This window comes from Haliaeetus leucocephalus, unplaced genomic scaffold (assembly GCF_000737465.1).
Source record: "Haliaeetus leucocephalus isolate CR32 unplaced genomic scaffold, Haliaeetus_leucocephalus-4.0 Scaffold135, whole genome shotgun sequence".
Classification (NCBI taxonomy): domain Eukaryota; kingdom Metazoa; phylum Chordata; class Aves; order Accipitriformes; family Accipitridae; genus Haliaeetus; species Haliaeetus leucocephalus.
In genome coordinates, this window is record NW_010972571.1 from 3,010,577 (window position 1) to 3,037,791 (window position 27,215).

The 27,215-nt window shown below is 36.5% G+C and overlaps 1 protein-coding gene across 1 annotated transcript in view; it reads right to left on the reverse strand.

The window, feature by feature from the left end:
* The window catches only part of ZNF385D (zinc finger protein 385D), a 143,296-nt gene that overhangs the window by 93,307 nt on the left and 22,774 nt on the right, over nucleotides 1-27,215 (reverse strand). Inside the window, exon 2 of the mRNA XM_010585905.1 lies at nucleotides 9,527-9,637. Coding sequence (XP_010584207.1) covers nucleotides 9,527-9,637 — 111 coding nt within the window. The remainder of the gene's footprint in view (nucleotides 1-9,526; nucleotides 9,638-27,215) is intronic.

Consider the following 27,215-nt stretch of genomic DNA (forward strand, 5'->3'; position numbering starts at 1 on the left):
TGAAAAATCCTTGACTTAGTCTAAACACTACTTAGCAACAACTGAAAAAATCAGTGTGTTATCAACATTCTTCTCATCCTGAATCCAAGACATAGCACTATACCGGCTACTAGAAAGAGAATTAACTCTATCCCAGCTGAAACCAGGACAAGACCAAACAAAGCTAGATGAAGATTGCACAACAGGGTTTACAATTTATCTTTCCTTTTTGGTGATGACTCGCTTATGGAAAGCGGTTTCTGTAAAGAGTCCCCATCAGAATTGTTCATAAATTTCAATTGTTTACTGGAGTTGACTGATTTACTTCCCACCTTGACTGAGGAAGCTGACAGGAAAAAATGCCTCAAATACAATAAGTGTATGGCAAGAAATGAGAAAGCAGAGGTTTCTCTCCTTGCGGTTGAAATGGGCAGGTTTTTCAATGAATGGAACATAAGAGAATTGGAAGAGAGACTTCTTTTCCCACCTTTAAATGGTTTATGCCTTTTATAAAGTCTATATTTTTCCCTCTCTATACCAATTCCCTCATGTATAAAATGGTATTTCTCAATGTACAGTTCAAAAATACTAAGCATTGTCTTCATTCCCACAATTCCAGCCAAAGACTTCAAAAAAACTCCAGTTAGCCACTACCTGCCCAACTTTAGCATTTGAATTTCATTCTCATGTTCCTCCACCCTTCTCCAGGCATGAAATCTTTCTGACACTATTGTAACCCAAAGAATGTAGCTACAGGACCCAATTCATTAAAAAACACTGGAAATACGTATTTAATTTGCCTGGAAGTCATTTTAGTGAGTGACAGGTAATCCACATTAAGCACTCTTCTGACACTGAAAACAGATTTTGGAAAATCTAGGGCCAATCAGATCTGCTTCCCACCCCCAATATCATGTTTTCTGGTACATTCTTATATTCTAATTTAATAATTTCTGAGAGAAGGAAAATGCCTGACAGTAACAAGCACGGATGTGTTCAAACACAGGAGGCAGGTTGCTTTTATTTCAGGCTTTCTCTCTTATTAACTACTCTCACCTCTGCCTTTCTCTCCTTCTTCTGCTCTTTGCAGTTCTGAGATCACCTACACCCAAGCAGAAGTTAAAAGTTGGCCCCAAAAGGGCAAATACTGCAACCATTCACTTCAGTGCCAGAAGCAGAAACCTTTTAAACCAACTTGTCTCCATATTCCACAGTCAGAATACTGGTCATTAATCTTTTGCAAATTATGAACAGGACTATCAGAGAGAGCCACTGCCTATTCACAGATAATTTCTAGCAAACTCAAGTAATTTTCAAGAGACGTCAAACCTTCTGAACAATTGACTTGTTTTACCAAAAAGAGTGCTTTGAAAAGGAAATAACCTGGTAGGATGAGCAGAGGTAAGAAGCAAGAGTTGACAAAGGTGAATAAAAAAAGTCTAACTTTTGCATAATCTTTAAATCCTAACACAGCAACAGCTGCTGATCATCTGAATGTTTTAATCTCTCCAGCATCATGTTCCTGTACTGACTCCGACGTTCAGTTGACATAGACATTGGACATTTCTCCATAACCTCTGCTTCTGCACGGACCAGGTAGCTAGAAGCATTAGACTTTGCTTTCTCCTGGACTTACAGAATAGAATCATTTAGGTTGGAAAAGACCCTTAAGATCGTTAAGTCCAACCGTTAACCTAACACTACCAAGTCCACCACTAAACCATGTCCCTAAGGGCCACATCTATACATCTTTTAAATACCGCCAGGGATGGTGACTCAACCACTTCCCTGGGCAGCCTGTTCCAATGCTTGATTTAGATACTCTCTCTTCAGCTACCACTGCTGAATGTGGGTGGAGAGTGAACTTTGAGAGGAAAGTGTAAGTCTTGTAGTATAAATACAGTGGACACCAAGGCACTCCATCTCTCCCTGCCAGCAACAGACTGAGTAACCAGCTGACACTAAGTGCATGCTTTCTTAAAGATCAATAACTTAAAACCCTCCATCTTTCATACTGCTTTCTTGTCCTCAGGCAATGCTTGTGTGAGTCTGATACCTCTGGGCTGGTCCATGTTCTGCAACACTACGGATTTTCTAGACAGAATAGATTATTTTTACTACAAGAGAGGAGATAGGTACAAGGGTTAGTGAAGAGCTCATGTAGAGAGCTCCATAGCTTGTGGAGCACTGAAAGACCACTTACAGCAGTTACTGAGGATCATCCAAAATATTTAGTTTGTAGGCAATGCTTAAGAGGCAAGGAAACATCCACATCCTTAGGCTATCAGTCAAGAGACTCAGTTCAACACCTCCAAAAGTACTCGGAAGCTAAACAACAAGGTGCTGTGTCACATATGAATTATTTCTGCTTCTAGGCTGCATAGGTACTGTATAGAGGGTGAAAATTATGGAAGAATACTTTATACAACAAAAGGAAATTATTTATACTTTCTATTAAGCATTTTAGATATGCTGTAAGGAACTACAGATTATGTGAATATTTGTGACTATTGCTCAACAGAGTATTCTGGATTTCATAATTTATAAATTAAGTTACTTATTTCCTACATGAAAAAAGGTTACTTACAACTACCTCAGAATGAATCAACATCTAACGGAAGACAGAATTGAAATAAAAAATTATTTTCTTTCAAAATAGAACACACAGTCAAATAGAAAATTTTTAATTCTCTAGTATGGGAAAGACCAGACCTGCACAAGACCTGACTGCAATTCATATTGGAGCCTTTAAAACTGTGGTCTAGGAAAGAGGAGGTAATGTTTCTAAAATGTGCAGGCTAGGCCTATAAAAACAGACTCCACTGAATATCCAACTGGGCAAAAAAAAAAATACTAGGTTGTTTTCAAATTTGTCATGTATGCAATGTAAGTGCAAAATATCCTGTGCTATTTGATTAGACTTTTGGAATACCAAAAAATCACATATCTTTAATTATTTTTTTAGCAATTCTTTAGGATTTCCATAATGTGTTAATACAAATGCCAGATATCCCATGGAAATCTCTGCACTAATCACTTTCTGTGATTACTTGCTACTTTTTCCAGTGAATACTATAAACCAGTATCTCTGGAAAAGTGGCGACCTATGAGCGTATTTCCATTCTGACTCACATTCTGATCTCAAATGAATGGCATGTGCAATTCTACAAGTGAAATCTGCATTTGTTTCTCCTTACACTGAACTCCACAGTACAGGAAAGATGGTGCATTATTAGAAAGAAGTAGCGCATATATAAAAAAATATATATAGAGAGAGTTATATAACTGTAGAAATTATATACATAAAAATAATTTTTATATATATATAAATAAGTTAATTCTGGACAAAATTTTATTCTTGGTGAGGTACAGGTGCTGCAATTAATACTATACCCTCATAGAGTAACACTGACTTTAAAGGGATGCTGAGCACCTGTAAATGTTTGCACAAGAGAATCTTCTTAAATAATCAGGCTGATGACTTCACAGAACACAGACGCATTGCTTTGGAAAGACCAGAAGCAAAATTGCCCTGAGATAATAGATAAATGTGCTTGATGGCTGGCAATACCTGCAACAAGTGACTTTGATTAAGAAAACTGTGCATTACAATTCAAGCAGAAATTGTCAGGTTTATACTAAAGCAGGGTTCTAAATCTAAAGGTTAATTGGAAATCTATATCTAAATCTAACCCGTAACTGGAGGCACAACAAAACATGCAAAGAATAAGAACATGTGGTTATAGCCACACACAGAACAGTGACTGAGGCAAACGATACACATGGCTTCAAATACCATTTAAGCATATCTCTGAAAGTTGAAAAAATAACAGGTTTGAAATCAGAAGGGTGAAATGTTAAATAACTTCAAACAGTTAGCTGTATCAGCCTTTTCTGGTTCTTAATGGAACAGCTTTTGAAAGTTCCTCTGTCTTTGCAGAGGCTGCAGGCCAGGTGTGACCATCACTTGGCATGGACAAGAAATGAAATCTCTATTCCCTCTTTCAAACCACAGAAACAGGTTTATAAGTTAGTTGAGCAGGAGGTCATATAATCTGTCTCTCAGCTCTGGGACTACATTTAGCGTTTCTGGTCCATCCTCAGAAACAGGTGTCTAATTTGTTAAGACCTTCTGCCGACAGGGAGCCCACAGCTGTCCCTGCATGTTTCCTTCCAGAACTTCACTACCATTATAGCTAGAATTGTTTCACCAACTACACCAACAAAAAATTTCTTGAATCAAATTAAGCTGAAGAATTAGTCAAATTTATTCTTCCATTAAAACCAAGGAACACAAAGATCAGTTGGTCACTGTTCTGTTATTGCCCCCCTTTCATATACTGAAAACCTACTATATTTTCCTTGTCTTTTCCACTGTACATCTATCCAGTTCTTTCTACTTTTCCTAGCTGAGTGAAGTTTTTTCACATCTTGTCATACTAGTGGATGTCTTCTAAATTCTGCAACTAATTATGCTTTTGTTAAAGTGTGATGACCACTTCTGTAAATGATTCTTCGCCTGAGGCATTGCCAATTTCAAATACTGTGGAATACTTACCTCTCTATTGATAAATGTAACACTCTTGGGGGAAAAAAGTTTACCACAGGATTAGTTGGTTGGGGTTTTTTTCCCCATTAGCAATTGTTAAGGTATATTTGTATTGTGATTCACTATAATTCCTTTTTGCTCATTAGGCCAGACATTTATTTTACTACTTCTGCATTTAATTTTTCCAGTCCAAGCACAATAGTTTGTGCTTTTATTTACTGCACTTGTCAGAATTCCAGACTATTTTCTCCAACTGGTGAAGATAATTTTGGACTGCAATCCTGAACTTGCCAGCTTCCATCAAGTGCCTGCCACCCTCCATCTAGGTGTCATCCACAAACCTGGTATACGTACTCTCTATTCTGTCAGGCACATTGCTAATGAAAATTTAGAGTAGCAGCAAGCACAGAACAGACTCCTGCAGATCGTGACTTGTAGTGATCTTTTGTTTTGACAGGAAACCATCAGGAACTAGTCTCAGTACAGTTTTTCAATCTGTTGAGCAACCAACTTTTAACAATTTCACCCAGACCATATTCCCCCACTTAGTTTACAAGACTGTCACATAGGACAGTATCAACCCCTATTAAAGCCAAAATATATCACATCTATTTATTCCCTATTATCCATTAGACCAATTGCCCTGTCAAAGGAGAAAATTAGATTGGTTTGACATGATTTGTTCTTGACAAATTCACGTTGGCTGTTTCTTATCACCTTATTATCCCCTAAGTGCTTACAAATTGATACTTTCATCATTTGTTCTAGATACCAAGCATAAACTAAATAGCATATAAGTCCTCTGGTCCTGCTTTTTTCCCCATGAAAGTTAAAACCATAGTAAATACTGTGGAGCTATATTGCATCCTTATCCTCCAAAAAAACGTTCACTATTCTTTTAACAGAACAGCACTTTTTGAATCCTGACAACTTCATACAGTTGAACTATGTATCGATTCAGTGGTACCTTCACTTTATAGAGATGAAGAAAAACAAGGTAAAAACCCAACAAATAAGGACTCCATGATGAGCATTCAGCTCATGATTTTCAGGAGAATATTACTACTGTTGCTATTTAAGTCAAACAATAATTTCTGGCTAACATATTTGGAAATATTTTTACAGTGTATCATAATGAAATTCAAGTCCTGTGAGTACATAGAAACACTGTCCAATCTTTCTCTAAAGGCAAGCTGGATTCTCACTCAGCCATCTGCATTAAACAAGAGGGAAGAGAAAGAGAGACTCCCTTTGCAAGAATTGACCTTGTTAACAGACACTGTCAGTACCTTGATCAAATGAAGAAATTAGAAATGTGGGCACAGGAAGATCATATAGTCAAGATAGGTGATCAAAAAATGAGGAAAATTTAGTACACTCTTTTCTTCCAAGCCATGGGGTCATTTGGGTGGTGGGGGTTGTTTGTTTGTTTGTTTTCTAGTGATTGCTCATGTTAGCAGAGAATTTACTCCTGCAACTACCTGTAAGCACATGAGTTGTCCTACTGAAGTCAGCTGGACTTCATTTTACAGGGTGCTTTTAGCAGATGTTTAATGTTTACTACAAAGCATGCATTTAACAGGTCTTCTGAACTGGTGCAATAGCTCTCAGCAGCTACCAAAATCTAAATGGCAACACAGACACTTGCAGCTAGACACATACTTAAATTTTTTGCCCTGTATTGGATGCACAACGTGAATGCAAATGTTATATATAGATCTCGCTCAATGCAAAAGAAAAAAAATAAATCACTGCTTGAAACGGACTCCACAGAACCTACCTCTGCTGTTCTAATGTTTTTTCTCAGCATGGAGAGTCTTTGGTTACTTGCTCATTCCTCCCTTCCCTTGTATGAGGAGATTTATTTTAAAAAGAAATACTGAACACACAGCTGTCATGAAGATTTATAGATAACTCCTTTAGAAAGAAGCTAAACAATTTTAGACTATTGTACTGCCTTTTCTCATTTGTCTTTGAAATGTAATTTTGATACCATGTAACCAGAAAAAAAGCTCTTCTGCCCTGAAAGAAATCTGTATCAAAGAGGAGAAAATTCTGTATTCTCCGCAAAAATGAAAAATCTCACAGACCAGTTTTATTGTAAACATTTTCATAATACTGTCGTGCAGTAGGTAAATGGAATTTCTATTCATTACTCTCTGATAAATCCTATCTCCAGCATGTAAAAATAAAGACATATTGGTAGAACAGCCACAAAGCCCTAGGTTTGTAAACAGAATAGCTATTTATTGTTGTTATGGTTTTAAATCTTGTTCAACAAAATATGATGAAAATGAAAGGTAAGAATATTCAGTAAATGAAAACTTTTTCATAATAATAAGAGAAAAAATTACAATGTGTGTGCCTGCCATTCATATAGTAGAGTTATTAAAAAATGATAGCTAGTAGGTCTTTTTCTGCAAAGCAATCTTTCCTTTAAGTCTCAACATTAAATCTTTAGTTTGGCACATTTTTGCTTCAAAAACTGGTGGACATTCAGAATTGCCCAAGCAACAGAGGAACTTAGCTCTACCTATGCCCCTCACATTGCAGAAAAGTATTTCTAAACTGCAGTGGAACTCTGACTACTTATTATTTCTTGAAAAGCCTCAGCAGAGCACTTTGTGATTTTCAGCAGTAATAACTATATGCACTGGAATGAGAAGAGACCATCATAAAGATATCCACAAATCTCTTCTGTGTGGTAGGGAAAAGGGGCAGAGATATCGTCCCAGGTTAATCAATGGGCAGCTTTTGGATCATAATCTCTCCATCAATCAGCAGCACTAGGGTTGCTTTAATAAGTAGGTGAATATTAAAAGTGGAAAGTGAAAGATACTCAGCAAGAAGGCCTCCCCATTCCATAAAGTTAATTATATTGATTTACTTTGAGAGAGGGGAGCATTAGAACAACTTTCTCCTGAAGGGTGTCGGCAAATTAGAGTTCAAGCCTCTATCGCTTGAAGGTGTGAAGCTTAACAGCTTTTCTTCCAAGAGTTTGCTGTGAACAGTCTAAATGAATTGCTTTCTTCCGAAACACATTTTTTGGACACTAGATGACTCTGAAAATGGCCACTGCTTCTTCCCCCTCTCTCCTTTGGAATCCTTTCTAAGAGCAGCAGAAAAGCAACAGTATGGGAACATACTTGTGAGTAGGAAGTATCAGTGTCCACTGACATCTTGTTTGCTTCTGTGTGTAAGAATTTTTATTTCAAACATTTTGTTCTGGAAAATGCCTAGCTCCTGTCCACTGAAAAATCTTCCAGTCGATGCATCAATCCAATCTGCTAATGACTAAGTAATTTTAATGATGTGTTCATCCTCTCTTCTGTCTGGATGTTTTTGCAGACTAACAAATGGTATACCCTCTTTGAAAGGAGGTGTTTCAATTTGGTATGTAACACTGAAGAGTTTGATGTCTCTTGCAGCTATATATTACATATGATTCAGTGTGACATGGTTTTTCCTAAGAGAAAGCTGAAAATTGTGAATGATGAGCTGGGCTACTCAGTCACTGGGATCCACTGTGGCCCAGAAGTCTCCATCGTCCCCTCCCCATGAATGGCTCAGTATTCACAGTCCTAATTCCAGCATCTGGCTTCTAGTTGGAAGAGCCTAATTTGGCTCTTCTGTTTTTATCTCTGAGGGACACGACAGCTCCAGAGAATGTATTACCCTTCCTTACACCACTGTTTGGGAATGATGTCAGTGTTAGAAGAAGATGTCCATACAGTCCATGAACTAGAAAACCTGGAGTCATCAGCGAAAGTAAGTACATGATGCTGACTGGTCTGGAAATTGTGACTGAGATTTTGTTAAAGTTATTTCTAAGGAATAAAAAGGTGAGGGGAACCAAGACAGCGGCATTATTTTCATCTCTAGGTGGCCAATCCTTAAAAGAAGGCTTCAAGGTTTAATTTAAGTTTTTGACAAGTTCATGGCTTTGATAAATAATTGATAAACCAAAAATAGGTACAAACTGCACATAAACAGCTGCCTACAAAGAAGCAGCAGCACACAAGAATTATTTCACTTCTTCATATGACTAACATGAGGAAGGAACCTCATGGACGTTTTTGAGTTAGACCTCACTCTAAATTCAAATATTTTTATTCTGACAGAAGCAACTTCCATATTTAAATTAGTACAACAGGTACTAAAGGAAAGACATTTGGTAGGGAAAGATAAGTTTCCACCAGCGATGCCCATGTCAAGAAACTTCCCAGAAAGACTAAAATAGCAGAAGAAAATATATTGTACTATTTCAGGTTTTGTCTGCACACACAAAGATCCTGGAGAAGGATATAAAGGAGTTAAATTCTAAGAGGCTTTTCTGTGACAGAACAGGTATTCCTTGGCAAGGAGCACCACAGCACAGCTTCCTTGGGTAGTTATGCGGGACAGGTTTCCTCTGTATATTAAAGATCATCTCCGGTTCAGCTTTTTCTACTTCATTGCTGAAGGAGTGAGAGGACATAAGGTAGGAGCCACTAGACAAAAAAAATCACCTGCCTTTTTTTTTTTTTAAAACCGCTACAGGACAGGAACATTAAAATACAATTCTGGCTAGACAGACATATTGTTGTAAGGGTAGAAAAAAAGAAGGTAGATCCACAAGGACTCTAAGTATATCTGAATAACTTCTAACATTTACAGGCTGAAAAGGAACACAAACATAACCAAGAGTGGTAGAAGAATTAGGACCCTGCAAATATTTCAGCCTTATTAGCAGTAGCGGATCAGTCCATTTTCCTATTTAAACTCTGTGCAGCACAACTGAAGTTGATGAGCTTGCAGGGATACATCCGCAGGGAAAATCTGGCCGGGTGTATAAACACTGCCAAATAATGGTGTGTGTTTGAAGCATCCTACTGCCTTTTCATCTGCTGAGCCACAAACTGAAATCACAACGCTTCATTTAGGTTCAAATTATGCAAATTATGGCACATCCTAGAAAATAAGTACATATTTCTAATTGATACAAAATGATCGACTTACATCAGAATTAAATCTCAGCTGGCAAATGTTGCAAGATATGATTTGCTTTCTTCGATGAGGAAGAGGAACCCCAAATGTATGATTTATTACAGCTTTTTGAATTGGGTCCATCTGTAAAGAGAGAAGAAAAAGGAAAATAAAAGCTTCTGCTGTTCCAGTGTATGCTATATTATCTATAGTCTCAAACCAGATTCTGCATCATGTGATACCATACCCCACACAACAGAAAATTATTACTTTTCCTTGAAAATGAATATTTCTTCTTCATGCAGTTTTACAAAGAGGTAATACAGACATGAACAAAGAAAACTGTCATTAGTCATTAGCTATCTTCAAGTACATATCCTCAGTTCAATTCTATATGAACCAATCTCCCTTTACTGAAGAAAGCTAAAAGCTGTAAATGCTGAACAAGTTTACCTATCAATACACCAACTTATGTTTTTTATATCACAGCAAAGCTAGCTCACTAAATGAAACAAGAACATTTTCAATAAAATTAATAAGAAAAGGATCAATGGAAATGTGAAGGAATATTATACACAAATAATTCCAGGATAACACACAATAGCTCAGTATTATGAAAAAAAAAATAATTTCCCAGGAACCAATAAATTAATCTTTTCCATAAAACAACTTCTACACAACCTATGAAAAATCAAAATCCTCCAAAGATTATTTTCACAGCCATTTAGAAAAAACTATTTTGAATAAACCCTACTTTAAGGATGAATTTTGACTTTCATGAAAAGCATAATTCTGACCTAACCTCTACCAGAATGCTGATCTGGCAGTGTCTGTAAGTCAGGGTCCCATAAAAAAAATATACCATTTTGGCAGAGAATTTTACAAAAGCTACTCGAGACTTTTTACATGGAGGATTGAAATCAACTTCCCCAAATTCATTGGTCAAAATTATTTATATTTCTTTTTCACAAGAAGCATTTGATAGCTATTTTTAAAATCTAGTAATAGCTTTACAGCAACTTGGTAAAGCCACTGACAGTTTTTATCATTAAATTGTATTGTTAAAAATTCATAGATTTTGCTGATGCAAATATAACTAATTGCCTAACTCTGATGATAACCAGTATTCAAGCAGCATAATTTATATGTGTCTTGAGAAAAAAACCTTCTTCTATGCTTATGCCCCCATGATTCACTTTTTTCTAGTCTGTTAGCAAAGGGTTATTTGATAAATAATCAGAGCTTTTCCTTAGAGTAATCAATTATTCATAGAAGCTGCAATGGTAGACAGTCATGGCCTCTATTGCAGTCAATCCACAACAGATCACTACGGAAATTTTGCATCACCTGACAGCTGTTCAGCGTCAGATATGAAATAGGTCATTAAACTAATTCCTCTTGAAAAGAAATTCAGATTGATTAAAAAAAAAAAAAGAACAAGGAAAATGGCAGAGCTTTAGATAAAGGTTTGGAAGAAATGCTCAGTTTGAACATCCTCTTCAATTTGATGTGAAAGTGAAATGCCTCATACATATGTGCAACCACCAGCATAAAAAAACCACCAATCCCACCTAGAAACTAGGGATTTCACTGTAACATAACCCCAGAATAACACTGATGGCTAAGGTCAGAGTATATCAAGCTCTGAAACACTACAGCATGCTGCGTAGAGCATACTGCTTCACTGCTGCTGAAGTTTGGAGAAATTTACCCTAAATTTCTAAAGAAATGTAGGCACTGTTTCTTTTGCCACTGCAGGTCTAAAATACTCAGGGAAACCTCAAGCTCAGATATATGAATAAGTCAGCACAAGGTAACAAGAAATTGTGCATTCTTTGATCCAATGTAAATGTTTGCCTTCATATTAACAATAGTTGTGACATACTATTAGTTTAGCCTTCAGTGTTAACATGTTAAACTCTTTCATGCTATCTCACAAGTGCCATAAGCAAAGAAAGCCAGCAAAGAAGCTCACTAAAGGTTATATGAAAGCTTCCACCATGGTTCGTAAGATGGAACAACTAATTTTTTGAGTTGGATTTACCCATCTTCACAGTAAGAATTCTAGCTCCAAACGTGGTTGGATTTCTATGATGCTCACATATTGAGGAGACAAATAATTTTTCAGAATTGAGAAAAATCATGAGTGTGTGGAATAGTTGGTCTACTTTGTATTTGATTTTATTTTGGTCCCATTGAAAAATGTGGAGTTTCTTTCCTAATCACTCTACAGATTTTCTCCTGTTTATCTGCTGATACAGAAATCCATCTGCACACTTCCCTTTCTCTTTCTAAAGATACAGACTTCTAGATAAACAGCTACATGGCCTTGTTGTGAACTGGGTGATTTGTGTTTGTGGCTCTAAATGAAGAAATGTTCTGGATAGCCTCCAAGTTGATTAAGAAAAGCTGCTTAAAAGTAAGAATCCCTTCTCTGCCAATTGCTCTTTGATACTGCATAGCAGAATTAAACTTCAAAACTTAGCTCCAGATTCTAATAAAGTTGGGGCAGAATGCTGGAGTGTATTTGACATTATTATTTTTTCCTGGAGGTTTCATTTGGGGAAACACCACCAATTGATACATTTCAAATAAACATCCAAAAGCACCAGATAAGCCTCCAGAAGTTTTATGCAGGAAATTTGTGAGAGGTAACAGGATACTTAGGTGCAGCATGATATGCGCTCAGATCTCACAGACACTAGAAGACAGAGACGAGCCCTGCTGAGAGTCAAAGGAACAAAGAGCAGCAGCTGATTGCTAGAAAAATAGAGAGAAAGGATTGCAGGGAAGTATAAAAAGGGAAGTAATATCACATAGCTGAGATAATCAGCAAGCAGTGAGATACTTAACAGAATCTCCAAGCACTTCTAGACTCACTGAGTGTTACTAATTACACATATAAATTTCAACTTATGTAAGTGGTATTTGCTTTCAAAATAAAAGTTATCACAATAAACTTTGATAAAATCTGCTTTTTAGTCATTACTAGTCCTATATTACAATTGCTGGGTTTTTATTTTATTTCTTAGATGCAGCTGATTTAATTTACTCCCATTTACAGTGAAGGACAGAGAGGTTTGCAGTTCACATGAAAGATTGATTCAGCTGTCAAAGGTTTGCAAGATGTACCCTTACTTCCTCTCACCAATGTATTTGCACTGTAAGTTACAACACAAAGAGGGTGAGCTGCCCTGTGTTTGACTCGTTCACTACCTTTTGCTTTTATACTATCCAGCACTAGGTATCTCTTACTATGTAACGCAGGCTGTGTCACACTTTTTCCTTGTGGTCAGTCTAGGGATAGCATGTTGCTCAAGGTTCACTGCAAACCACAGGGTAACTGTTAGTTTGGGCAATGAAGATAAATATGAAAGGTTTCATATTTCATTCAGATAATTTTTGTTTTCAATACATAAAATGCACAGCAATAATATCACCTATGTTTTAATTATTCAAGCTGAAATTTGTGGCAACATGATATTATTTACTTTCTTTGATCAAATACTGTACTCCCTTCCCAAGATCTTCAGGGGCTTACCATACTTCAGCAAAATCCAGGCTTAAACCAAGGGCATGGCAGAAGTTGGCCCCTTACTCCATTTTCTTAGCTTTGACCTTACCGCTCCCATTTGGTTTTGCATGCTTGTTTCAGATTCAACCTTGTCAGACCAATGACCTTAGCCACGTTGCTCTTTGTTCTTGTGCTTTCCATAGAGCACGAAAGAGCTTTTTATTTTGGGGACTGCAGATGAAAGCAGTAGCTGTTGCATGAACTTTCTGGATGAAACATCTACTGCAAAATCACCAAGAATTTGACCCAGGAGATCCCATGTTATCCTACCTGCCTGGGCAGCTATTCCAGATTCACCATAACCGCTATCCTTGAAGGCCTTCTGTAGCCAAGTCTGCACCTCATTAAATGCCATTAAATATCTGAAGAAGGCAGAACCCGGGCTGGTAAATTTTACCTACACAGAAATTTGATCCTTTGGAAATGTAAATTTTACATAATTTCCACAAGTAATTACTAAGTGTTGTTCGTTTGGGGGGTTTTTTTTGAAGACTTTTTTTATGCTGAAACTGAAATTCAAACACATAGGTCCTCCAGAATTTCAACAAATTTTTAATATATATGATTTTAAATATATATAACTTTTATTAGTCCTTTTTATGTGACTTCTTATCCCAGAGGCGTAAGAGCATGCCCAATTTAAAAACAACAACAACTAACCGATAGCAAAGGAAAGCACGCAAGTTTGATCCATAAAGGCTCAAATCACAAAAGAATATAAAGCAAAGGAGTTATTTTTATTTTATTTTTTTTAATTGTGTATTAAAACCAGGGGGCATGACATGAGCATTTCAAATGCTTGAGGTTGGCAGTAAACTAATGGAATTTCACTAATGTCTATAAATAAAAGCATCCAGGTCAAAGGATGAAGATAATGTGGATGACCAGAGCTTGTTCAGAACATATGGTGGGCCTAAAACAATCACATAAGAAAGTATTTTTACCTCAAAGCCAAAGAAATTTGCTGCAAAAGATTGACTCAGATCACTAGGGTCCTATACTAAGTGAGCAGAAAAACATGTCAGGTCATTGAAGCTCTCAGGAAAAAATTGCTGTAGACCATTTTAGTGGTAATTTACAGAAAAATTACCCACCAAAAGACTGACCTCCATTACTTGAGTAGGTAACTGAATTCAGTGACACAGCTACCAACACCCCTCAGAACTTCTTAAAATCCTGATGCTAACACAATACAATGTTACAATGAAAATAACATCAGAGGAATGATATTTTGAGTACGGTTTCTTATCACGTGTCTGCTTATTTAAGTACAAAAATTAAGTCAAACAAGCACACTGTAATTTTATTATATTTGCAGGCAAGGTATTCATATTTCCACATATGAGTTGAGACTTATTTGAACATCTTCACTGTAAATTGATAAGAAATAAAGATAGCTCAGTGGGGGCTCCTTTCATTCATTCTCTTATGTTCCAACAAATGGTGAAACTAATAGGAACATCGGAAACAGTGTAAATCCTGTACCAACCACATACACAATGCCCTACCAAGCAAAAAAGAACAAAATATTATCATATCCTCCACAGTTTATACTTACTGGTGGCTTAATCCATTTTTAAAACTGCATGATGGATCCATCATGCAGTTTTAATACCAAACAGTTCAAACATAAAATTGCGTACTGCATTATAATTGTGACATACTAGTAGAAACACAGAAGAGCGGTTACTAAAGCTACAGGAAAGCTCCTCAATCATGTGAAGACACTGTCATTTATAGCTGGGGGACTTTTTGAACCAGAAATTTTCTCAGGGCATTATTTGACTATTTCCAATTAAGAATTGAGCAGTTCCTCTCTGATCTCAGTAGTAGCAAGAATTCACAATCATTTCCCCTGCAATCCTGTTGGTCAATTGTATAGATGCAGCAATATTCTATTCTATTCTATGATGTTGTTATATTTTTACTTAGGCATAAACTCTGATGTTTTGGAGAACTGCTGGACATTCAGCTTTATATTGCTCATATAGAATGCCCATATTATGGACATTGTTCAGCTGAGTGGTAGCTCCTTCTTCTCCAGGAGATACTTGGCATCTACTGCAGCTGTACATTCAAGGTGGACAAAACATGTGCAACAAGTCTAGAACTTCCAGGAAGTATTGGACCTACTAGGAGTCACACACTGCAGTTCATTTCTGTGTGTGCACATCCATCTTAAACCTCTTGAAAGTATTTATTAACTGTGCATGTTAAAAAAATAAAAAAAATAAAATCTGTGCAGCATGTGTAGTAGGTGTGATACTTTCCAGAAGTGTCAGACCTATAATTTACAATCTACCTGACACATTCTTAATATAGTGGTGTCCAGGTCAGAAGCAGAACAGTTCAACAGCAGCTCAGTGATTTGATCCTAAGTATATTTGACATTCTGTATTTCCATAAGAAATATGCTGCATTGTTAGGGCTAGCAGTCCAGTTGGTTTTTTTTTTACATCACATTAATCTGTGAATAAGACTCTTACAAACTAACCAAAGAACACAATTCAAAAGGAATGAGGGAAAGAGCTTAGTAAGCATAACTAAACACACAATAAAGAATGTTCAACAATATTTTGGTTTCATGTGCAAGTAGAACAATATGATGTCAAATGGTTAAAATACATGTTCTAGATGTGCTACCATGCATGGTTTATCCTTTTACAGCTAATTTATTCAGTATTGCCCTAGTAATTATGATGAATAATTACGCAGTGAATTGAACTCAGCATTACACATCTTTTCTTAGTGTCTACCATTTCTGCTCTTATCAATGAAACAGGGTAGAACTAACCTGATGCTTTTCATGTACATAAAACAGAAATATTACTTAACCTAGTTAAATATAAAATAATTTATATAAAATACTTGCAACAACTACAATAAAGTGCAGTATTTACAGAAGAATTACTTTTCTTTTAAAAAGTGGTATCTATCAAAAAGAAAACTGTAGTCACTTCCCAAACAATGTAACTGGTTTATGTAACTTGAATAGTACTTCAGAATGAATTCCCAAAGTAAACTTTTTATTCTCTTGTTGAAATCTTACAAGAGTGTAAGGATTTGTCTTTTTTTTTCTTTTTTTTTTTAATGGAGCTATTTAATTGTAGCATTTGTCTAGTCACCTTTCTGATGTAACTCTAGTATTTCTCTCTTGCTTTCTTATTTGTTATTTCTTTTCTTGTAGATTTTTCCACTTGGCAATGAGATGCTGAGGCAGCAGCAGTATTTCTGGCAAACTGCTTGAATATACAGAAACCAGTCAGAGCAAAAGGATTTGCATTCACAGTGGCATTGCACACACATACTGTAACCACAGAGATTATGCAAATCCTTATACTCTGATTGCCTAATAATGGTTGTCAGTCAAAAGACAAAAATTTGCATATGCTAAGGCTAGTGAGAAATAATCACACAGTGATTATGCTAATCAAACACACTAAACAACACGTGAAGGACTGTCAAACTGGAACAAATCTGCGTATGTATGTGTACGTATGCTAAATGCAGAAACACAGAGTGCTAAAAGAACATTAAGGTTGCAGATCAAGCCCTTAAAAACATGAAATGCCTATAAGCCTTAATTTAACACCTTTATGAATTTACATTTTTTAAGTATGTTTGTATATTTTTTCCTGAAAGATTCTTTTTTCGGTTCGGAAGATGGACAATGTTCACTTAATGAGCAACTGTTCAATGTTGTGTTTTGCCCAAGGGGTTCAATGAATAGCCCCAGACCTCATTTACTGTATAAAGCTGAAACCTCACTCCCAATGGGAATTATCAGTCTATTCATTGGCTCTCCTACAGTCTTCAACACAGGATGTGAGTACTCTACAAGTATAATTAACTTATTTTCAAAACTTCTTTGTTAGAGAAAAGATGGTAATTTCTCAGAAATGAAGAATAAAAGTGTAAACTAGTTCGTTATCCAATTTAAGATATCTCATAGTACTATTATATTGCCTTTCATATATTCACCACACAGCTCCTGACTTCAGATTCATCTGTGAAGGTGCTACACAGACTCAGTGCAGCCTTACAACTGCAAGTTGGACTCACAATCCATTAAATTGTCTGAGAAAACTTTGGGTTAAGTGACTTGCCTCACATCTCTCGGAAAAACTCTCCAGGGTGGTAATCAACTGGTTTTGTGGAATGGGATGGCGTTTCTTTTTCTTCAGTCCCATCTTATTCAAAACATGTTTTCCAGTTTCTTCAACAAACAGCAAGAATACCATGGATAATAATCTTTCGAATTACAAAACCATGACTGCTCCCCAGTGCTGATCCAAAGGACACACAAAATTCTACCAGACCTAAAAGATTCTCCCAAAGGAGAGAAGATGAAAGGCAACCAAATGTACCATGTTTGTCATATTGCTCAATTATCCAGTGGCCAATGCTCAATACAACAATTGTAGCATAAGAAGAGACTAACATGAAACAAACCACCTTGAAAGTGGGAGAATTACTCACTCCACTTCCAGTAGGCATTACCAAAGTGGTGTGGAAAGAAGGCGTGGATTGTTTCTTTTCAGCTGCTCACTTAAACGAGCAGTGGCAGACAGTAAAATATGATTAAACCCAAAACAATTGCTTAAAACAAAAAGAGATAAATGTTATAGTCTCTCTAAAAGATCTCTCTAAAGACACCAATAAAGATAAAAACCTAAGGTTCACAAATGCCATTTGTTTTCTCAGCTTCAACCAAGAACAAAGCAAAAATAAACTCATGAGAAAAATAAAACCTTAAAAAAAAAAGCTAAGGGCATTTTCATGTTTTGTACTTAAGAAAAGAGCTTGGAACAAAAGGTTGGCAGGCATAATGAGGGTTACACAACAAATTCCCAATAACATCATTCATATGTGAATGAATTTCAGAAAACTGGACCAAATGTTATAATTGGTATTTAATAATAGTGGGTCTTTCTAATCACAACAATAACAAAAGCAGGATGTGTGCTGGACAGAGAACTGGCAGACAGGCACTTGATTCACTCTTACAAGTGAATTACTCACAAGTATGAGAGTCCAAAGTGGTCTCTGCAAACTACTACACACTTTTCAGAGAAGTGACTGTGTATATATGTGTTTAAGGAGTGGGAAAATAATTCTGCAATGCAACCCTTCCTGATCAAGCTGCTATGCTTTTTTTAGTCTATTTTAAAAATTCTTCTTATTTAGCATTTTTATCCTGGTGACTCCAAAGAAACCATTAAGAACTAAGGTGTAGAATATAAATAGACTGTTTAAAAAATGTACATTCTTACCTGAAAAAGTCCAAAGGATGCTTCAGACATTATTAAAATATCAAATTATACTTTTATAACATTTCAACACATTTCAAAATCTGTCTTAGTGAGTTCAGTTTTAACACTGGGAGAAGTTATAATTCTTAAGCCATACTCATAGAACCAGAGAATAAGAGACTAAAAGGGACCCAAAGACATCATTTAATCCATACCTCACACCATGAAAGGAAAAAAAAATGTTATAGGGACATACATTTTTATCCCAGGTTTTGGTGGGGAGGGTGTGAGTGTGCAAATATTTTCATAAACCAAAGGCTAAAATACAACAGTTGAATCCTGGAGAGACTGGAATTTTTCAGATTCTCATTTTGTAACTGTTTCAGAATAAAACACTCCAACATTTCAGTTGAAACATGTACCAAAGCCGCTCTGCTTGTTTAGCCACTAGGTTTCTGACAAACCTTCACAAGAGTAATTAGAAAATTTTTTAATTTCTCTCCCAGTTCTTAAACAGATGTCTGTCTGTCTTCAGAATCTGGTAGAAGCATTTTACTTCAGGTGCAAGTGTAGACGTCATTTGCTGGTGTAATTATTTGACCACAGGCACTTTTTTCTCTCTCTTTTTTTAGGTCAGCACTGAAAAAAAGCACATAAAACATTGCCATTCCCTTTTCTCAGAAGAAATGTTCTACTGTCCTTCTTCAGAAAATTCAAGGATACAAAACTATGTGACCAGCTGTCATCATATTGCCTCACATCTTGAGATTCAAGACAATTTTATATAAATTGATTTCATCACCAGCAGTCAACACAGAAAAATAATGTTCGCCAGACTCTTCACATATGGGAACTGAAATGCTATGGTTTGCACATGCAGCTGAATATACCCTTAGAATAGGTAATGGTTAAGTATGAGGGTAAATAATGTGCACAGCTATATTCGTAGTCCTCATAGAGATAACTAAGAGCATTAGATCTCCTTGCATGTGAAAAATATTTTAACTTTGCTCAGCTCATAGATTATGGTCCATAGGAGAAGTCATTAAACTGCTTACTTCCTCCATAACATTATTAGCTCTAAAAACTGCCTGAATTTTTGAACCAGGATGAGACTGTGTGTTCAGGCAACTCACTTCCACTAAGAGAGAGATAAATATGAAATTGGAAAATAGAAAAGAAATGTAGTAAATTCTCTTGATATAGTTTGAGAGCTTACATAATAACGAAAATAAACCTTGTTGTGCTTAGTAACTAGGTATGCATAAACAACATTAGAATTCGGTACTAAGCTGAGCAAGATTCCAGGAAGATGAGAGAAATAGGTGGTCAGAAGGTGGCTTGCATTTTAATAAGGTATTTGTAACTGCAAAATTAAGATCAACCCAATTTCTGCTTCAGACTCCTCAAGAAAACAGAGAGTAGAAAAAGACAGAAAAGAAATAATTTAGAACAAATGGAGATTATTACTTTACCAACCCAACTCCCCACCAGTTGAAACATCTCACATTTTCTTCATGGTACAAAACTGAAATTATATTCCCTTTTGATGAAGAGAACACACTTATACCTGCACTGGGTACCCCCATTGTGACTGTACTTTTTGAGTAATTCTCTAGATTGCCACTGAGGTTCATTCCAAGTCTCCTGTCAGTCTTAGTGACTTAATCAATAGTGCGATCCTGGGTGCACTGAACAGCTGTGGAGAATATAGTTATGGCTCATTCACTGCTTGAAGTGCTTTAATCCCTTCCTACCTGTCTCTGAAATGTAATGCATTAAATAATTCTCAGCATGTTTTTATATCATTTGGAAAAAGATTAAAAGTTAACAGCATATGTTTTCTGTGCAATTTCACCTTTGAAGTTTTATGTGAATGATATGTCAAAATTAAAATTTAGAAAAAAGTATTGCCAGGGAAGTACCATCCTGACCCTGACTTCTGAGCTTTTTGTGGTTCAAACCAGAACAAAATGAAACAAAGGAAGGAAAGAAAACCTGTTGTTACCTGTGTGCATACAGAAATACTAGTCCAAAAATTCAAGATATCTCAAAACAGTCTTAAAACAGCAATCTCCACTCCTTCCAGGAGTCCACTACCATAAATAAGCGTTAATATACCTACAAAGTCACAAACGTGGAGGTAGTAGGGGCCTTCAGTTTCCAGAACTACTTTAGTTACTTCTGTTTTTTCTGTTGTGAAAGGACAGTATGAGAAGGGGGAATTCATACACTCCTTCACTGTCATGGCCGATTGTGACATGGTTTCTTTCTATTAGCGATTTGGCTTGGACCTAATTCACTTTTTTTCTTGAATTCTCTGGTTGTTTAAAGTTACTTCATGTTGATTTTGGTCTCTCCCTGACTTTAGGTCAAGTAAACTCAAACTGGATGCTCTTATCCCAACTCAGTTCTGACTATATTGGTGATGTACAGATCCTGACACACACAAGGTAGTCAGAGGTTCATTGACCATGTGAGGACTGTGGTGCAGGCTATAGTCCAGTGCATAAGACGGGATGCTCTGTGTGTTCCTCCAGGGTGGAACCCCAAATGAACTAATACATGCAGATGGGAACCAGAACTAGGGCAAAAAGGAAGGGATGAAGCAGGCAGACACTGAGCTACTGCTGGTCAGTGGCCTTGAGAGTTCCTCCATCTCCTCAGCTGACCCCCAGCCAGAAGGGCAGTATCACTTTAACATTCAGGGAAGCTAGGGTGCCATTGAGTATTTTGAATTAATCAGGTTGAAAATAATTTCATGTATATTATGAATATAAACACAATAGGAAGTCTCATCTGAGTATTTCACAGTGCTTTATGATGACCACTTACAAGCAGGTAATTAACATATGAAAACTGAGCTGTACTAGAACTTTTGGCAAATCCACTTGTTCTCATTCACAGCCTTATGCCTTAGCACTAGACAGCACAGGCATAATTGATTCAAAATCATCTATGTCTGGAGTACCTCACACAAGTACCTATGGATGTGAAGACAGGCAATTTTATTGCCTGTGAACTGTCTCATTGTTGCCTGCAAGTCAAGTACTTAAAGACATCTGCACTGCTAGCATATCTTTTCAGAAAAGAAACTCCACAAATAGCCCAGTTCTGGTTATTTTGAAGGATTCATTTTTTAATGTATAATTTGATGCCTATGGATACCGTATGGGTGCATTGCCTCTGCTTTTATAGTAAAAGCTCTGCCCCAGAGATATCTACAACACAGAATAGGTAAAAGGGACCTGATGAAATGGCAGCAACTAATGAAAGAATTCCGAAAAAATGAAGAAGACACCAGAAGTGCAGTGCAAACCCCAGAGGGTTTGCTTCTATCTTCTTAGATGCCTGTAGGTCTCTCAGCCCTAAGACTGGTTTTATTTTCTACCCATTTAATTATCTCTGATTATAACAATAACATCACCAATGAAAATGACATTCCTCCTGCTACTATAAAGCTCTTTTAGCTTTATACTGTAGTTATACGAGATGAACCCTATCCACCAGAACTTATTCCTGCTTATTCTGACACTCTGATGAAAAAGTTCAAACCAAAACTTGACCTTGGATCTCAGCTTTGACAATTATGTCCAGACTTTAATACTTACGTAACTGCACACATTCATGTGCCAGCATTAATCATTAGTGACCAGGATCTTTGTGACACATTTAAAAGGCCAGGAAATATTATCCTCATCTTACAGATCGGAACTGAGAGTAAGTAATAGTTCAAGGTTACCGCGGAGGTCTGTGCCTGAATGCAGAGTTGAACCCATCGTTTCCTCCACCAACCCCTTCTTCCTAGCTCAGAGCAGTGCCCTTGGGCAAGCCCTCACCACACTTCACGTGGCTCTTGGTTCTTGTTTCAAAAGACAGTCTGACCCAGTGGCAGAGAAGCTTTTACCCTGGCAGCTCTCAGGAGCAGCTGCAGGCACAAACAGTTCTGCTATGGGATAGGATAACTAAAAAAATACTTTTCCTTCAGGAGCAGCTGCAAACTTCAGTGCTCCAAACCTCTACCCTTCTTCTTTTCCTGTATCTTCTTAAAAGTGCTGCTGCCTTTTCAGGCACTACTGAGAAAACTGCACTTAATGGTAATCTCCTGTAATACGTGTAGGAGATTGCCTCTGCAATGGTTGTGCCTACAGCCTGAAAGAAGAGGAAGCCAGGAGACTCAAAAACAAAATTAAAACCAACAGTGTAGTTCATTATATTGAAATGGACTTGTATCTGCTCAGACCCTTCCATACATGAGAAATCTGTGTTACTAAAAAAAAGGCATCTGTGCAATCACTGATTTGAATTTATCATTGAATGTTTTTCTTCTTCTTTGCCCCTTCAAAAGATCTTCAGTTCACACTCTATGTGAGGACCCACACAGCACATTCACAGCATGCAGCAGTGTCAACTGATCCTAAAAAATCCAATATGTTTTTGAGAACCATCCATTAACTGTTTACAAATGGCATTTCTGAAACACTGTCATTCAAGTAACTGCTTTTAGTTTTCCTTTCAGATTTATGATTATTGAAATGGCATTACCAGTGCAAATTCTCTTTCCTTCTGTCACTTCTTGTCCTTCTCATTATTAACTCCAACTGGAAGTTGAACTAAGTAGCATTATGCAGTTATCAGGGTGGGGATTTGTCACATTGCTTTTATATTGATAACACAATACAGCACCAAAGGCACACAATCAATGTAGAGTTACACTGCCTCTTGCTGATCAAACCCAAAGAAAAACAAGCCAAAAAACCCATGCACCAAAAGCTTTTATGATAACAGGCAGGTCAGGTTTCCCAACTGTTAACGTGAAACATGAACTCAGGTAGAACATGCCATTTCCTGGCTGCTCTCTGGAAGACCAGCACCTCATCAGATCTGCTCCTGTCTGCAGTTGGTATCTGAACTTGTACTCGTTTGTCCCAACACAGTGTTTGTCAGACTTCTAACCAGGGCATTCATGACGCCTGTAATGTGAAAATCACAATGACATCTTCTGACAGTGCATTTCTCCTCCGTGGACCCTCCACAGAAATCAGACACAGGCTACATGTGCTTTCCTTAATACTCTTTAAGCAGAATGAACGCTTTGCTAATGGTGGTCAATTACTATGCAGATATCCAGTAATTGTACTGGTCAAAAGCAAAACATGTTACAAAAGGCACTTAACCCCAACAAACCACAAACAAAATAAAACCTATGCCCCCCCCCCCCCGCCAAAACAAGTAAAAGCAGAAATGAGAAATGACTACTACAAGGTACCAGTTAATTATTAGCAAAGGGAGAAAAACTGTTTCCCCAGACTAAATTTTCAAAACCTATGTTGTTTACAATGATGTAAATATAAAAGAGCAAAGCTAAAACTTTAAATTGGCACATGGTAAGTCCTATGTTTCTATAATTATGCTTTTGCTGTCTAAGATTAATCAGGGTAGTTAATGATGCAAAAAATTACATTTATAATCCAGTCTGAATACAGCTGTACTGCAAGCTAAGATCTAAGTGCCATTAAGGTAAATGGAATTAATGGGCTGTCCCTGGCAATCTTTATATCTATCAGTTACTAATTAACATTCTTCTGCAAAGAATAATTTATGGGGGAAAAATACATACAGAAGCAATAATGTTAAAACTTGCAACACGCTGCGGTCACAGGGTAGCCGTGCAGCTGTAATAGACAATGTGTTGCGCTCATTTCAACGGAGAACAAGAAAGTGCCAACTGGCACTGCAATCAGTAAAATCTTTTATGTTAAGTCATTTATTTTATATGGCAGCAAATTATTACTACCAAGGATGAACTTTTGTAGGAAATGTCGACTTCAGCTAATAATGGAAGGACTGAGCAGAAGCAGCAATAAAAACCTGGTAGTTAAATTAGCTACTAAGAAAAATGAACACTGTGTGTTATCTTTGTAGATAATGTAGCACATTTGCTGCTCCCAACATATGACTCCCAACTTGATTACTGATTTTATGCATTCAGTACTCGCATTAGTTTTAAAAGTGTTCCCACCAAATCTTTACCACAATCTTAATTTGGCTCTTTTGCTTTTGGCTTTATGACATAAAAAGCGCTGCATAATTCTTTAGAATCCTTTTTGAAATCCTCCTTATTTTCTTGCCTGTGAACCTATGCACCATCACTTCACATACCAGGAACTAATAACAGAGAATAAATCTTACAATGAACACCAGAGCTTCAGAGGCTATTATATGTCTCACTTCTTTTTGGAAAAAACAAAACAAAACAAAAAACCCCAACAAACCAAAAAAACCCCACCCCAACTCCCTCAAAACACTCTCCTGAGACCTATGTCTCCCAGGAACAGACACACACACACAAATGAGCTTTGGCATGAATCATTATCAAATGGTGACTGTTGCATTTGAAAAATATTCCCCTCACTAAAGGCAGTAGCAGTTAGTGGTTTTAAACCAATAACAAGATATTTAGGTTTACTTACACCATGAGAACAAAAATGTTAATCATTCTGAACTTATACTTTAAAAATCCAGCTTAGAGTTAATCGTTCGAATCACTAGTAATGGTATTATTCCAAGTAAACATCACAGAATTAGGATGATTTTAATCTTCCCAGACCCTGGCCAAAAATGGTATATAACTACAACACGCTATATTACTACCAAAAATGGTAATAATAATATTACTGGTATTTATATAAGTGAGATTCATTAAATAATAATGGTATTTTCTATGTTTCATACTTACTTCCTGTGTCAGTCACAATGAATTTTAAGTTTATAATATAGACATGAGGATTGACACTAATCACAATTTAATGCTTTCCAATTAAAGTTGTAAAGCAACATTTAGGATATTTGCATGTTTTTCTAACTTAGCCAGTAAGATGCCAGTGACAAAAAAAAAAATCCTAACTTTAGAACTTACATGAACAGCTATTTTGCACACACTGTAGATAATTAACAGATAAGATTTTTAATTAACTCACAAAGACTTAGCATAATTTACCACATAGGGAAAAAAAGTCCCTAACCCCTTGAGAAAATTAATTATACTGCTATAAAAATATGTTGTACATTGGTAAGAATTCCATTCTAGTGCTATAGGAATAAGCGCTAAGTATTCTAACATGCTGTACTATGAATATCATCTCCTCCCTTTGTCACTTCACCATGACCTCCCAAAAGAAAATACAGTCACATTCAGAATTACCTGTCTGGATTGTAGAATTTTAAGCAGTAGGGCGAGGGAAGTTTGTTAGAAATAAATACTGATTTACAAATGTTGATAAGCTTGCAGAGAAAAGAAGTCTATAAACCCAGTATCAAAAAATACAACAGACCTACTGAATTTGCTGCCTCGAGAGCACAAAGAGAAATACATAATTTAATTTTTCTGAGGGAATTGAATGAGATAACAGATAAACTCTGTCAGGATGGATCTGACTGCAATGCAGTAAATGCTGAAGTAAGTGTCCAATATTTCCATTATACAGTCTGGCATATTTGCAATATAACTAAAAACTACCACATATAATTTCTATTCAAATCAATGCTTTTTAAAAAAAATATTTTTAATGCTTCTGATTACAAAGCATATTCAGTTAAAAAAGACACAACACATTTTGGAGCTTTTCTCTGGTGCTCTGTATGCTAGAGCAGAAGACACGTTATTGCAGGGCCTAGTTGTGCTTCTATACTGAACATTCTGGCAGGCTTCCCCACTGTAACCTCTCTGTTTAGGAATTTATAAACATCTTGAACGATATGCTTTTGCTCTGAACTTTACAGAAAGGAAAATAAGTTCTTTTCTAGGGAGGGTATTTATAGACCTAAAATCAAAAGGAAATGGAAACACCACATAAAGGTATCTTCAAACACCATGTTAAAGACAAATATTTTTGTAATGCAAAAGGAAGATAAGTAAGACAATTACATGATAATATGGTTCGATCTCTTTGGTTATTTGCTTTTAATAATGAACATTATGTTAGCAAGAGAGCTGGACTGACCATTCTGCACAGCGGAGTTCTGCCTTTTAGTCATCTGTAATGCAGTGTGTTAATTCACCAGAAGTTGCTGGGTAGCAGGTCATTGTGCATACCTTTGATGTGCAAATTCATGCTTAAATGCTTTGAAGAGTTAGGGCCTGAAGTCCATACTGGATTCACACCAATATAACATCCTATCCTTTGGTGCTTTATCTGAATGCTCTTACAGAGAACTCTACCAAGAGCTGGACAAGGGGGTGTTGATTCTGTAATAAGTTCAGTGTGAAAAGCAAGTTTTTAGGTAGTTGATATGCTAAAAGCAGTCTTCATCATTCTTGCTTATAATATGCGTTTGTTGCCATATTATTCTGCTTAAAAATACCTGCTATTCCTTTTATCTAGTTTGTAAGCCACTTTTCAACCAACATGAAACAGAGTACTGCACTTTCAAAGATTTCATGGTCCTACAGATGTTGTCATAAACATCTAATTTTAAAACTTATTAATCTTAAGTAAGGCATTACCAATTTGAATAATATGCTGTGATAGACTGCTGTTTTACAGCTAACATGCATTTGTCAAAATAAATGAACAAGGTTCATTGTATGATGGTACAAAAATATAGATGTAATTGCAGAAGCTGCAAGATTCCACTAATTCTGATTTCATAATTCAATAGTGAATCTGCTGAATAAACAACTTTATTATGTTAGGCCGGTAACTCAAGGCTGTGGCAGCTAAGTACTGGAACAGATGGGTGAAAGGACTCCCTACGGTCAACAAGTCCAAACAAAGTGTTGTAAAGGAAGTTGTTCCTCAGGTGATACAAAAAGAGGTTTAATCTCTGACCTACTGGTTATCCATTTATCCATCTTTGCCTCAGTTGTTCCTGTTACAGAACCAGGGAAGCTGTT